Source organism: Globicephala melas, chromosome 16 (assembly GCF_963455315.2).
Source record: "Globicephala melas chromosome 16, mGloMel1.2, whole genome shotgun sequence".
NCBI lineage: Eukaryota > Metazoa > Chordata > Mammalia > Artiodactyla > Delphinidae > Globicephala > Globicephala melas.
Genome location: NC_083329.1, coordinates 5,714,546 through 5,730,150, shown reverse-complemented (window position 1 = coordinate 5,730,150; position 15,605 = coordinate 5,714,546). Strand labels below are relative to the sequence as shown.

At 45.8% G+C, this 15,605-nt stretch overlaps 1 protein-coding gene across 3 annotated transcripts in view; it reads right to left on the bottom strand.

Moving 5' to 3' along the window:
• Window positions 1-2,371: 2,371 nt before the first annotated feature.
• Window positions 2,372-15,605, bottom strand: part of C16H10orf90 (chromosome 16 C10orf90 homolog) — a 232,032-nt gene continuing 218,798 nt past the window's right edge. For all 3 annotated transcript variants that reach the window (XM_060286504.1, XM_060286505.1, XM_030832073.2), the window contains 3 exons: window positions 9,822-9,885; window positions 5,725-5,824; window positions 2,372-5,636 (listed from right to left, as the gene is read on the bottom strand). In XM_060286504.1, coding sequence (XP_060142487.1) covers window positions 5,598-5,636; window positions 5,725-5,824; window positions 9,822-9,885 — 203 coding nt within the window. In that variant the 3' untranslated portion in view covers window positions 2,372-5,597. The remainder of the gene's footprint in view (window positions 5,637-5,724; window positions 5,825-9,821; window positions 9,886-15,605) is intronic.

Sequence of the window (15,605 nt, the reverse complement as noted above, 5' to 3'; positions counted from 1 at the left end):
CAAATCTTTCTTATCCATCGCAGAGACGCAGGCTTAGCCTTGCTAATGAAATGTCACGGGCTACCAAAAACCCAGAAAAATATCCTGGATTATTTTGTCATTTTGATTTAATAAACGTTTCAACTGAGAGAGAAAGACTTGGACTTGCAATTATGTCAGCATGTAATAATTAAATCTGGCCTAAGCAGCCTCCAGGTATATTTTTAAACAAAAACAAACACAAAACTTCTGTACGTGAGCTTTTAATGGTAAGCACACACTTGGCAACACATAACCGTTAAGTGGATCATTGCTAATTCCTTCAGTATCCGTGTAATAACAACAGTCACGAGGAACCACAGTGGATTTAACACACAGTGTGGGTTTATTTCTTTATAAACAGGCAGCAGTGAAAAGATTTATAATTTCCCTCTTGCTGACATCAGTGGGCAAGTAAGGCAGGCGGCCCCGTCGGCTCTGATGAAAAGATATCACACGTCGTATCCAGTTAACATGGGTAACGGTTGTAATATCTTTCCTCTGATGTCAGTTACAGCTGTTGCCCCATTTCAGGCATGTCAGCAAAGTTCAGCTATTTGCACAAAGGGAGGATGTTCTGAAAGTCATCCACAGGACATTTTTCCTATGTCTTTCACGCTTGGCGTTGTCTCATCCAAAAGATTTAAAGAAATCCTTAATTGTTTTTCCCCAGCTGCAAGTCAGACCCCAAAACTTCTTTCTCTTCCCTTTTAAGCTTTGATAAGAACAAGCCAGCCTTTTTGAAGGTCCTAGAGGCAAGGCAAGTCTCCCCACCCCCGACCCCTTTGTCAAGGTCCTGATGTGTGAAGATCTGAGAGAAAGACCACTGCTTGAAGTCACGTTTCCAGCTGCAGTCTGGCAGGTGACAGCAGCCGCCCTGAAGCGGATGTGAAAACCTTCTTAGAGAAGCAAGAGAAACGGGAAGGATTTCAACGCCTGCCCCGCTACGCACACCCCAGACAACTACCTCAGACAGTCTCTTGGGGTCCCAGCATCAAAACTCTGCCTGAGGCAGCCGACGGACTTGAAAGAAACCCTCCATTTGGGGGGGCAACGTGCCAATATCGTCACTATGCTCCATGTGGAGAAAACATCTGCGTGGAGGAGCCCTCCTCTCCCAGACCAGCAGCCCGACGGTGGGGAGACGGGCCGTGGATTCTCAGGGAACCTTCTGACAGCCTGCTCTCCAGAGAAGTGGGGGACATCGTGTCCACGGGGGACAGAGGAGGCTGGAGCGACTTCCAAAGTGTTTCAGCCCTTGGGGTGGCTCGTGCAGCTCAGGGACAGCCGATTCCAAAAGGTTTCTATTTAGCTAGACATTCGTGGGTCATTACCAAGTACTGATGAAAGTACAAATACAGTGAACTCTGTAACGGAGAACCATCTGCTGATAGACTCATTTTAATCACTTCACAGGTCATCTCCTTTGCTTTTAATGCACATGCCCACACTCTCACACAAACCCACAGTGAATCCTTTTTGTTTTTGCCATCACGTTCTTACTTCCTTAACCCAGAACCCGCCTGTCCCTGCTGTCAGAGTCCCTCCAGTGGGGCGAGGTGGCCGCACATCCCCTTCCTCTTGTTCTGCCTCATGCTCAGACCGTCGGCCACTTGATGTGGTTGGAGACCAGGTCCATGGCCTGCAACTTTTATACCGACAAGTGCTGACGTGGGAGGACTTCTGAGGGAATAGGATTTTCAAACGCTCTTCAACAATTGGTTGTTTCGCAAATAGTTCTTTCAATGAGCCTTGTTTCATCTGAGCAAGCATTTGCTGACTCACCCAGGGAGCACACAGCTTCCAGGAAGTTGGATTGGCAATAGACGCTGGCTAAAAAAAACCCAGGCAATTGTTTTTCCATTATTCCATTACCAGCTGGCAGAGAGGACAAATCACCAAAAGAGGCATTTCTCCTTCGACGTGAAGTCATGGAGACCACAGGAAGGCAGGCTGGTGCTGGGACCGTCCGGTCTGTCCATCTCAAATGTTGCCTGGTCCGAGCTCACAAATACCAGCTACAAAACTTACGTCCTGCTACTTGCATTATCATTGAAGGATTGCTCCATGCCAGAACCCAAACAAACTTAGTGGTAAAGAAATCAGCTCTATGGGCTTCCCTGGTGGCGCAGCGGTTGAGAGTCCGCCTGCCGATGCAGGGGACGTGGGTTCGTGCCCCGGTCCGGGAAGATCCCACATGCCGCGGAGCAGCTGGGCCTGTGAGCCATGGCCGCTGAGCCTGCGCGTCCGGAGCCTGTGCTCCGCAATGGGAGAGGCCACAACAGTGAGAGGCCCGCGTACCACAAAAAAAAAAAAAAAAAAAAGAAATCAGCTCTAGGACAGAATTTGATTATTGAAGTTACAATGATAAATTCTACTTAGAATTTCAAAACCCTAGTCTTTCCCGAAGGCTGATTTTAATACGAGAATCCAGCACGTGGGTGACCAATTCCTGACAGAACTAGAGGGACAGCTATTATGATTCAAACCTTTACTTCCATATTTATTATAACATTATTATATTTCTGTTACAACCTCATTATAACAGAAAAGAAATGCTGGATACCTGAAATTCACTCATCAGCATTCAAAAACAAAAAAAACAACAACTACAGTAATAGAGAAGAAATCAGTCGAGCGGAAACCAAAACTTTAATGTTCAGCCTTGTCCTGAGCTGGCTGTCCAGAGGGAAGCCTGGCTCAAGCCAGACAGCGTAGATTCCTACCCACTATTTACTTCAGGCACCTTAGCTAAGACCGGCCTAAGAAATACATTATTCAGTGGCATTTAATCTCAGGTGGGCTTTTTGATTTAAACACTTGGCATCAGGTCTGCAAAGAGGGGGAAGCCCTTCGTGGACACTGTTGAAAGCTGGCTCCGTTGAGGCATTCTGAGATATTCAGATGTTAGCTCACATAAATCCACTTTTTAGAAAGTGTCACAGAACTGTCTAGAAGTGGTGGGCCCTGAATTTAAATTATTGGTTAGGGAAAGCTTTGGAAACTCTCTGAAGATATTAAAGAAAAATAAGAAAAAGGTGTGGCAGGACAGCTACCCAAGAAAGACTGCCCTAAACTAATATCAGATTCGGTGAAAAAAAAAAATCCGGAAGAGGCCTAGTAACTTCACAAAAGCCGAATTAAGCTTAAGGGCAAGCCTAACCATGCTGTTGAAATTGTCTCTAAGAGTGAGAAGAGCTTGAGAGACAACACTTTGCAAAGCGTCCGGTTTGTACGACTGATTTTTGCTGTAGCAACGTCTACAAATTCAACGGTCTTTTTGGTGCACCTTCTCAGTGCCAAGCTGAGGGGTTATGAGAATGAACAACTGCTGGCTCTGTGCTCAGGGTTTATCAGGACACTCTACTTCCACGTCTATGTACCTATGACAGGACACACTCAGGCTATTTGCTTTGGGCCAGGTACCCTTCTAAGCACTCAGCTCACACTTATTCCATTCCTATAACAAACCTATCTCCATTTGATAGATAAGCAAACTGAGGCAAGGTTAAATAACTGGCCACACCAGTCAGTTTATCATCCCACACCTCCAAAGGCAGCCTTTTTGCCTTCTCTGTTAAAATGGATCCAGGCCCTTGCCATGTTTCCCCTCTACCTGCTGGCACACTGCCATGCTTTGCCAGTAGAGGGAGCGGGGGAGACACTGCAGGAGGAGAAGGGCACGGTTCCCACACCAGGGACAGTGGCTCAAGGTCCCTGCAAACGTGCACCCCCCCATCCACCCACGCGGTTCCTGCAGGTCAAGCTACCGGCGGCACTCGGTGGCCAGCTGCCTACGCCAGCACCTCCCTCAGGTGGTGCTGTAGCAGAGTGCCTCCGAGGAGACAGTTTCCAACAATATCTAGATCTTGGCCCAGGAGCCCGGGGAGTACCTGTCCTCAGGGCAGCCCTGCTCCTTTAACTGCTATTCCCACCTGTTCTCTTTACTGCTCAGTAGCCAATCCCGCATCGCTCCAATCCTCTCTTATGGTTTATAACCATGTACATTAAACTTCCCTGTTCATGTCGCTGTGAGGTTCCGCTCTCCTGAAGGGGTCCAGACTGATACCCTTGCCTACAGCCACAGAGCAGGCCGCAGTGCAGCCAGGACATGAATCCGGAGTCTCCACTCACAGTTGGCATGTGGTCAGATCATCTTGCTGGGCAACACGGCACAGGTTCTGATGCCACGTGCACCCAGAGTGAAGTGCCCATCCATACCGAGGGCAGGGCAGAGGAGACGCGACAGGAGAGAACTCAGGCTGAGCTTTCAAATAGTTTTCCAGCAGATACGCAGAGGAAAGGCATTCCAGGAAGAGGGGATGGTGTATGCAGCCGTGGGAGGAGGGAAAGGGACAGAAGTGTCACCAGGGCTCCTGCCTAATCCCCTAAACCGCCTTCTCATTCCCGGGGAGATTCCTGGTGAGATGTGGGGACCTCAGGATCCTAACCTTGCTCTCAACAACATCCCGACACCTCTCAGGCCAGCTCTCTGGGGAAAACCTTCTCCCCAGGCCTCGGGAAGAACAAGGGCCCTGACCTGGGGGCTGTGATGGTCAGAAGGCGGTGGCACAGGCGCAGGTCAGAGGTCCCCACTGGACCTTGGTGACATTTCTCTCTGAGCACCATCTGTACTGGCTGCTTGGTTCATAACACAGAACACGGAAAAGAGCAATACTTTAATTTTTGTAATAATTGCATTTATTTCCATTTTTGATAAAGCTATTGCTCTTCACTCCCCAAATGCACATTTATAAATAATGGACATTGTAATTGTTTGGAGGAACAAACGTTAGAGTTGGAGCCATCAGGCCATTTTCAGCAACACAGCTCTTTCTGGGGGCTGGACGGTTTACGGAAAACACTGAAGTTACCTACAACTTTTTTCAGCCAATTCTGCCCTCATGGCTTCCATGGAAATAGGCTCTTCTGCTAAACGAAGGCAGGTCCTGGGAGTAGGGTGGGAGTAGTGAGGGCTGCTCTGATCACCCCAGGTCACAAAGAAACAGGTCACTTGTCCCCAGCCCCTGGCAGAGCGCCCGCCTAGTTCCAAAGTTTGCCTTCAGTATTACATGACACACACACCCAGAGAGGTTGCAAACATACTGTGTGATATTCCCAAATTTGGAGTTTGCAGAACTGGCAGAAGTTGAGATTGGTATTTTGAAAGTGATGTATTTTAGGTCCTAGAAATTCGATGAAAAAAAAACCCCCAGCTCCCAGGGATCTAAGCCCGCTTGAGCACAGAAGACCTTTCTGCCTGAGTGGAAATGGTAGGGGGAAAAACCAGAAGCAAAAGATAAAATTCAGAAGTAAAAAAAAAAATGAAGGGACCGTATCGAGTGGGTTCAGTTGAGTTGATTACCCCACTGCGGTCTGATGATCCATTTCCTCAAGGGTTTTTGTTTCTGCTCGGTTTGGGTCAGCAATTCGGGAAGCTATGCTTTCCTTTATGAAAAAAAAAAAATCAAAAGTAAAATAAGTATTTCACGTCATGAAGATAATGCTAAGTTTAATGGCTTATCCAGCGTTTGAAGTCGTCCCAGGTCCAGGTAGAGGGTCAGCAGGGCAGCCTGTGGTTAGACTGCATTCCTTTGAAGGAGCTGGTCCAGTAATTGCTAGGGAATTAGAGACAAAGAAGTCAAGTTCAGAGTCAGCATCTGGGCACCACACACACGTCACACCTGCTGGCGGCCGGGCCATTACCTTTTTGAAGACTTCGGCCCGGAGTCTGTTACTCTGTAAGATCACCCTTTTCTTTTGTTCTTCTTTTTTCTTTCTAACTTCCGGCAAGTTATTATAGATTCTGAAACAGATTCAGAAAACATTCTGAATGGTAGCGAGATAGCGTGTGTCTGCTGTGGATCTGTGTCCTCTCTTGTCAGCAGGCTCTTCCATTTCAAAGGGACGATCAGCTGCATATGGGCCACCTCGCATCTGTGAGACCCCAAGACCCGGGGCTCCCCTGACCATCTCCAGATGGGACTGCCCAGGCAGGGGCCACGCAGCAGATGGAGCCCCACCCAGGGCAAAGCTGGAGAGGCCGGGTGTTTAATCAGAAGTCACTTTTCTTGTCTCTCCATCTTCTACGATAATTAACCACTTGCTTGTAAAATGAGAGATTCTAGACCTACGCTTTGCCACTCTGAGCGTAAACTTACCTTTTACCAAATACCTTTTTGCCACTCAATTTTTGTCTCCCTATGACTTAGAAAAAGAGCAGCGAATCAATGGAAGTAGCAGGAATTGTACTGGAATGACACACACATAAAATATGTGTGTGTCTGCCTCTTTACCTACTGCATTCCTAATTAAGCTGTTTCCAAATACCTCTCAGGCATATGTATTGATATTATGTTCTTGTCCTGGTGTAAAATTAGCAGCTTCCAAGACACAAGCAGGGCCTGAGGGACCCTTCTTCTGGGCCCTTTCTTCTTACTTCCCTACAGAAATTGTTTATGTACTGATGCCAAACAAGATTTCTGCTGGAATCCACAGACACAGAGGAGACACTGTAGCCTGAGCTTTTGGGGTGCTGTACACGTGGCACTTGGATTAACATCTCTTGTTTTATTTTCTCTCATGTTTGAAAGCCAGACAAAATTTGTTTAACATGTTGCCCTCTTAAAATAATAATTACAAACTATACAAGTATTGATGATGACAATATTAGCAGGTGACACTGTCTTGGTTATAGGGCACTAGGCTAATAATCTTTTTATGAATTTACCTTTTAAAAATTTTTATCTATTTATTTTTTATTGAAATATAGCTGATTTACAATGTTATGTTAGTTTCAGGTGTACAGCAGTGATTCAGTTATACATATATATTATTTTTCAGATTCTTTTCCTTTATAGATTATTACAAAGTATTGATTCTAGTTCCCTGTGCTATATAGTAGGTCCTTGTTGGTTATCTATTTTATATATAGTAGTGTGTATGTGTTAATCCCAAACTCCTAATTTACCCTTCCCGTCCTTCCCCCTTTGGTAACCCTAAGTTTGATTTCTATGTCTGTGGGTCTTTCTGTTTTGCAAATAAGTTCATTTCTATCATTATTTTTTAGATTCCACATATAATTGATATCATATGATATCTGTCTTTCTCTGTCTGACCTACTTCACTTAGTATGATCATCTCTGGGTCCATCCATGTTGCTGCAAATGGCATTATTTCATTCTTTTTTATGGCCGAGTAATATTCCATTGCATATGTAGACCACGTCTTCTTTATCCATTCATCTGTCAATGGACACTGAGGTTGCTTCCATATCCTGGCTACTGTGAATAGTGCTGCTGTGAACACTGGGGTACATGTGTCTTTTCGAATTATGGTGTTCTCTCAATATATGCTCAGAAGTGGGATTGTTGGGTCATATGGTAGTTCTGCTTTTAGTTTTTAAAGGAACCTCCATACTGTTCTCCATAGCGGCTGCACCAATTTACATTCCCACCAACAGTGCAAGAGGGTTCCTTACTAGGCTAACCATCTGACATGAATTTCCCGGGTAGCCCTCACGACAGTTGGAAGAGACACCGTCCAGTGTCCTGCTGTTATGGGAGTGAGGAACCCATCCCCAGCGAGGTCAGGAGGCCAGTGGCGTCCCTCGGCTGGTGAATGAGGGGCTGGGAGTCCAGCCTCGGTCTGTCTGACTTCATGCAACACTGTTCCCCAATCATGTAGTGTAGAGTGACCTGGGAATTGCTGGCACATGGCACAGTGCCTGGCACACTGAGGGCATCGACATGATCTAAATGAACACACGATTGCCACATCGAAGAGCAATGCTAGAGGGGACCAGGAGAAGTCTGTCAGGGTCAGCAGGAAATCTGACATATCCCAAAGCCCCACAGTGGAACTCCTTCTGGATCCACAGACACGCACCTTCCCGATCTTGACCATCTGATCTTGTGGGGAGTTTAGGATAAAAATTCCCAGGCCTCAGCCCTGGAGCTTCTGCTGCAGTATTTTCTTAACATCCTCAATAAATTATGGCACGTCTGTACAATGGACCACTCTGCATCAATGAGGAGAATCACCCATGTCTTCTGACATAGAAAAAGACCTCACAGACACAAAGTAAAAGAAGCTACAGAAAGATAATATTGCATATAGCATGATCCCATTTATGGTTAAGAATTAGATAACTAGTAATAGTTATCTAATTAGATACTAAATAGTTCTCTAATTTGTACGTCTAAATAGACGTACAAATAAACGTCTATTTTCAGGCAGAGAGAAAGGCCTGGAATGATATATAGGATGCTGATAACTGCGGTGTCCCTGGAGAAAGTACAAGGCTGGGAGGTGGGGCAGGAGGGGGGCCAGTCAGTCACGAGGGACTTCAGCTCTCTCTCTTCTGTTTGAATTTTTTTTAATGAAAATGTAATTTAATAATATAACTGATAACAAAGAATACAAAAGAAAAGGAAGCTCCAGTGTGATTCTGTGGGTGCATGAGGTCTGAGAACCGGGGTCTGAGCCCACCCAGGGCACAGCCCACAGAGCAGAGTGGAAGTCCCGTTACTGACCGCATCTGAGGAGACCTGGCTTCCAGCCAGGGAAGCCATGATGTGGGGAACAGCATCACTCTGCCCATCGGTCCTCTCAGAGCCTCAGTCTCCTCTCAGTAGAATGATATGGTGATGCTCTGTCCACGAAGGCTGCTTTGAGATCTACATTTTAATTTCAGGTCTCCATAAGAGCAGCTCTGGACTTAGGGACCAGGAGGGGAAGACGTGGCTGCATTTTCCACCAAATGGAAAAAGGAATACTTTGGGCATGACGTATACACAACTTTGCACTTCCGCAACGGCAGGTCTTGAAACCCAGTGGCCCTTTAAAAACCCAGTTAGAAAGCTGCGCAGTGGGTCATTAATGGGATGGTCCCCTTTCTCCTCACTTTTACTTTTTTATTTACAAAGAGGTTCCCTACAGATAATCAAAGTTGGCTAATCGTCATGGAAACAATACAATCATGGGAAAGCAGAGATTTTGCGCCTGGAGTGGGGAGAAATGTATTCTTCCTATTTTAACGGCTTCTCTAAGCTGTGCTATCAATTTGGTTAAATTGTTATAGGTCCTCCCAGTGCTAGATACTTTATTATAAACTAATGGCATTTTACTTGGATGAACTTGGCAAACTCTGTCAAGTTATTACATTTGGGTTGGGAGGCCAGGTCTCAGAAAGAATGGCAGCCTTTGTGTGTTGGTGAGAACGAGTGGGCGTCTAGAATAGCAACCAGCCAAGCAGGACAGGGAGAGTTTGCGGGCAGCAGGGCCGCCAAGCCCGCCGGCGATGCGGTGCCAAAAAGGCCGGCTCGTGGCCCTCTGTGGCTTCGCTGGCCCCACGCGCCATCGGCCTCCAAGCCTGGATGCTTTTCTCCAGGCTCTGCCACTGTCAAGGCCCTCAGGAGACCTAGCTTCTCTCCTCCTCATAAAATTACCTGCAAAGGTGCACAGTGACAAACAGCACCTGCCCAGAGCAACGATGGGAAAGTGCAGAAGCATTCCTGTTATGAGTCTGGGGATCTCTTAGAGACCAATTACAGGACTGGCTCAGAATCCAAGACCCACCACGTTCCTAAGGTTTTTCCAAGAACGACATTAGCATTCAGAGGCGCGATTCAACAACTCCACTTCTTTCAGCCACAGCTTTTCAAATCCACGGCCAAGAAGACCTCAGAGCTTAAACGTGGACCTAGAAATAGTGGCCCAGCTGGACAGTGCCTGGATCCATCAAGCCATCCCTCCTCCCTCCTCCCCCACTTTTTTTGACCGCACACAATATAATCGAGTACCTTTTAGATCGCATATGCATCTCCTTCTCTGAAATGTACCTTTCTTTCGGTTTGAACAAGTTATCTGGAAAAAAAAAAAAAGTGGACAGGGGATTAATTTCGGAAGGTACAGATGTTGCACATTTCTAGAGAAACATCGTGGTGGGCTTAGTTCACTCTCTGTTATCCATCCTTAATCTAAGCCCAGTCTGTTACAAACACAGCAGGACTCAGTAGACACCCACACCACGCACAGTTGTATTGAAATCAACGAACAGTTAAACATGGGCATGAAGTTCAAGGTTAACATCTAATCGACCTTATGGTCAGTGACTCCTTTGCATGCTGCATTTAGCAATAGTCAGAGTTTACTGGGGCAGTGCCACTGCGGCACGAAAGTGTGTTTCAGTGTCGCTCTGGGTGCAGGGCCCTGGGCGTGAGGTCATCCCATCCACAAAATACCTCCACACTAGGTGTTTGGTGCCTCTGAGGACAAGGAAATCTCCCACAATTGCTAGAACACTTTCAGAGCAGGGACTTTCACTCACAATTGTAGTCTCCATCAGGGATGCCCGGCCTCTGCATCCTTTCTAATGGAGGGATTAGCCCTTTCCAAGCTCAGAAAATGTAATGGACAACATAAGAGTGATGTCTGCCTAGTGCCCTTTAAGAAAGTACACGGTGGCTAAAGATGACTGTGAGTCTGGAATTTTTTTTAATGAAAGTACATACTGCTCATCACAAGATGTTTACAGATGGCACGCTTGAAAATGGTCTGTGCTTTTTCAAAAACAGTGTATACCTTTCTGCGATAACTCGGAAATCCCCATGAGACTCAGCCCTACGGGTTAGCCAAGAGGCTGGCACCCAGAAATATTGCATGGGGGTGCTTGTTGCATGGGGATGCATCTGAGCAGCTGCCACACATACTGTCTGGAACCCCTGGATGGTAACCAGCTCCCCTGCCTTCATTCAGCACAAGCAGACAGGTGACTCGATGTCCTTCAATCAGGGAGTTGCAGAGTGGGCCCCCTGTGGCCCCCAGCCAAGACTCCACCATGTTTCTATGAGTCTCCCCCACCTGGGCCTGTCCCCCCTCGCTCAATACTCCAGCGGAGCCACCGAAGATTTCTCAGGCTTGAGAATATACCGACTTTTCCAGGAATATACAAGAAGGTGGGATAGAGGCGTGGATGCGAAGACATCTCTTCCCCTCGGGGGAACTGTAACACAGCTACCGATTTACAAGATGGAAACAACACAGTGGCTGAACTTGAATTCTGTCTGGTTAAAAACATAAAAGAAAAAGGTGGCGCCATTATTCAACTTCAGAGACAAGATTCAAAGGAAAAATAGAAGAAAAGAGAAAGAAATCAGAAGAGTTTTCCCAGGGAAGGGAAAACGTCCCCAGTGTTTGGAAAGGCACTGGGCCGTGTGAACCAGGAGAGTCAATGTCTCCATGAAGACTGATCTGCAGAGACGCCTCCCAGCGCCCGCCCTCTGCTCACCCTCCAGACAGGGCCCGGCCAGAGCCCAGGACCTCAGGAAAATCCCAGCAGCATTCCAAAGAAATGGGCTGTCACCTTAAGGCAGTCAGCGTCTTGGACAAGCAAACACGCGTCCGCCTGAAGACCCCCACTGAGGCAGGGAGAAGGAGCCTCCGACAGAGACTCCCCCCTGGGTCTGCACCAGCATTCCTCAGGAGCCACTCAGGATTAGGGGAAGGGTGACGTGAACAGATGCACGGTACCCCAAGGGAACAGAAACGTTACAAAGTGCATTTACAATATTTCTATAATCTCAGTTCAATCGTATGTGGTCTCCCCTCAGAAGTTAGTTCTGTTTTTGTTTTGGTTCGGTTTGTTTCTTTTGAGCACCTGATACCACAATGAAGCTCTGGTCTTACTTCCAAGAGGAAACAAAAGCAAACGTGAGCTATCTGGCACCTCCACTGTTTTGTTTTCTGAACTCTTCTCCGCCCGCTCTGCCTCAGCACAAGTTTAAATTCTGGGCCCAGCAGCCCATGTTAGGTGCAAAACAAGCATGTCTGTATCCAAGACGGCCCACCCCAGCTGGTGGGCTCCACCCCGCACCTCGCTGGTTGCTGTTGATTCTGAGTTTTCAAAACAGCACCAGGCCCACGTGACAGATAGTGGGGATGCTGTCTGGATGGGATGGAAGAGAGGAAGAAAGCGAGGCTCTACCTTCCTGGAGGAAGTTGTTTGAAATAATCAAGTGTGTCGCTAATGGCTCCCAGCCTCGCTAGAGTAAAAAGAACCCTGTTTGGCACTTTGAGAGGGAAAGCGGCAGGAAGAGGGGAGGGGGCAGGGTGACACCTGAGGGTCAGCATTACTACTTATAATAAACAGCTAGTGTTTATTGGATCGCCATAGATCTTCACACCAACCCTGTGACATACTCATATTTCTTTTGATTTTAGGGTTGGAAAATCAAAGTTCAAAGGGCCAAGGGTTTCCTGCTCAGGTTTATGCAGTGAATGAGTGAGTGGCAGAGCTGGATTTCAGTCCAGATCAGTCCAGCCCTGTCCACACATGCCCTCAACCTCAGAACACGGCCACCAACCCGTGGTTGCAGATTTCATCTTTTGGTCGCCCTGACACGTGTTGGTCCATTTCCCAGGAGACCAATCCAAAATCCCTTTCTCTTCTTCCTTCTTCCTGCCTCCTACATTTAATGAGCAACTACTATGCCTCCAGGAAATGCTCAGAAGAAAATAAAAATGATAAGATCCTGCCACCATGAGACTTTATTATTGAAGAAGGAGTCAGATAATTAACAAACCAGCTACAAAGTATCAGGTAGGTGCTGTGATGAAAAAGAATCATGGCCACATGGTCAAGGAGGACCGGGGTGGTCAGGAAGGCTCCTCAGGGAGCAGTTATTTAAACCATGACCCAAATGACCACAGGAGCCAGCCATGCGGGCCAGTAGAGGGAAGAGTGCGGAAGGATCCGGGACACAGTGCATACAGTGTGAGGGAGGGGGCATGAGGGCATGAGAAGGCAGGCCGGGAGTACAGGTAAAGCAAAGACACTGTGGTTCTCCACCCAGGTTATACACCTTACCACCGCCTGCAGAGTCTAACCACGATTCCCACACGTGGGCACTGGAACCTGAACCAGAATCTCCGATGATTCTAGTGGGCGCCGTGTAATAGGGAAGAACGAATCTGACTCCATATCAGCAATGTTTCTTTTACTTTAACCTTTGTATTCCATTGCTTTTGCTCTGAGTTAAGAATGTTGCCTATAGCCTGAAATACACACGAAAACCCATTCTCAAGGCTCTGACCTTTAAGGGTATATTACTTTTCTGTTCATATAGAGATGAAAAGTTGCAGAACAGAGACTAACATTTGTCTTGTTGGAGGTTTACAGGAACATCGTGACCTGACCTACACCGACAGCTGCAAGAACAAAGGATTCCAACACCAGGAAATCTGCAACAACCAACCACACCCCTCCCTCAGGTTGCCTTTAAAAAGGCTTTGCTGAAACCCTTTGGGGAGTCTGGGCTTTTTGGGGGCATGAGCCACCGTCTCCTTGCATAACCCTGCAATAAACCTTTCTCTGCACTGAATCTCTATGTTTCGGTATTGTTTGGCCTGTGGGTCAGGCACACGAACTTGCATTCTGTAACAGCAGGCGACAGGAAGCATCAGTGTTGGGTTTTACAAGCCTACTAAGGAGATTTGCAAGTCTGTTGAGTTCTCCTCCAGAGTAAGAGATGGAGAGCCAGGTGGGGTTTTTTTTTTTTTGGAATTTTATTTATTTTTATAAGCACGTTCTTATTAGTTATCTGTTTTATAAATATTAGTGTATACATGTCAATCCCAATCTCCCAATTCATCCCACCACCACCCCCCACTGCCACTTTCCCCCCTTGGTGTCCAAACGTTTGTTCTCTACATCAGTGTCTCTAATTCTGCCCTGCAAACCGGTTCATCTGTACCATTTTTCTAGGTTCCACATATATGTGTTAGTATACGATATTTTTCTCTTTCTGACTTACTTCACTCTGTATGACAGTCTCTAGATCCATCCACGTCTCTACAAGTGACCCAATTTCATTCCTTTTTATGGCTGAGTAATATTCCACTGTATATACGTACCACTTCTTTATCCGTTTGTCTGTCGATGGGCATTTAGGTTGATTCCATGGCCTGGCTATTGTAAATAGTGCTGCAATGAACATTGGGGTGCATGTGTCTCTTTGAATTATGGTTTTCTCTGGGTATATGCCCAGTAGTGGGATTGCTGGGTCGTATGGTAGCTCTATTTTTAGTTTTTTTACGGAACCTTCATACTGTTCTCCATAGTGGCTGTATCAATTTACATTCCCACCAACAGTGCAAGAGGGCTCCCTTGTGTCCACACCCTTTCCAGCATTTGGTGTTTGAAAATTTTCTGATGATGCCCATTCTAACTGGTGTGAGGTGATACCTCATTGTAGTATTGATTTCCATTTCTCTAATGATTAGTGATGTTGGGCACTCTTTCATGTGTTTGTTGGCCATCTGTATGTCTTCTTCGGAGAAATGTCTATTTAGGCCTTCTGACCATTTTTGGATTGGGTTGTTTGTTTTTTTGATATTGAGCTGCATGAGCTGCTTGTATATTTTGGAGATTAATCCTTTGTCAGTTGCTTCATTTGCAAATATTTTCTCCCATTCTGAGGACTGTCTTTTCGTCTTGTTTATGGTTTCCTTTGCTGTGCAAAAGCTTTTAAGTTTCATTAGGTCCCATTTGTTTATTTTTGTTTTTATTTCCATTTCTCTAGGAGGTGGGTTGAAAAGGATCTTGATGTGATTTATGTCATGGAGTGTTCTGCCTATGTTGTCCTCTAAGAGTTTGATAGTGTCTGGCCTTATCCTTAGGTCTTTAATCCATTTTGAGTTTATTTTTGTGTATGCTGTTAGGGAGTGTTCTAATTTCATTCTTTTACATGTAGCTGTCCAGTTTTCCCAGCACCACTTATTTAAGAGGGTGTCTTTTCTCCATTGTATATTTTTGCCTCCTTTATCAAAAATAAGGTGACCATATGTGCGTGGGTTTATCTCTGGGCTTTCTATCCTGTTCCATTTATCTACATTTCTGTTTTTGTGCCAGGACCATACTGTCTTGATTACTGTAGCTTTGTAGTACAGTCTGAAGTCTGGGAGCCTGATTCCTCCAGCTCCGTTTGTCTTTCTCAAGATTGCTTTGGCTATGGGATCTTTTGTGTTTCCATACAAATTGTGAATTTTTTTGTTCTAGTTCTGTGAAAAATGCCATTGGTAGTTTGATAGGGATTGCACTGAATCTGTAGATTGCTTTGGGTAGTATAGTCATTTTCACAATATTGATTCTTGCAATCTAAGAACATGGTATATCTCTCCATCTGTTCATATCATCTTTAATTTCTTTCATCAGTGTCTTACAGTTTTCTGCATACAGGTCTTTTTTCTCCTTAGGTAGGTTTATTCCTAGGTATTTTTTTCTCTTTCTTGCAATGGTAAATGGGAGTGTTTCTTTAATTTCTCTTTCTGATTTTTCATCATTAGTGTACAGGAATGCAAGAGATTTCTGTGCATTAATTTTGTATCCTGCAACTTTACCAAATTCATTGATTAGCTCTAGTAGTTTTCTGGTGGCATCTTTAGGATTCTGTATGTATAGTATCATGTCATCTGCAAACAGGGACAGTTTTACTTCTTCTTTTCCAATTTGTATTCCTTTTATTTCTTTTTCTTCTCTGATTGCCGTGGCTAGGACTACCAAAACTGTGTTGAATAACAGTGGTGAG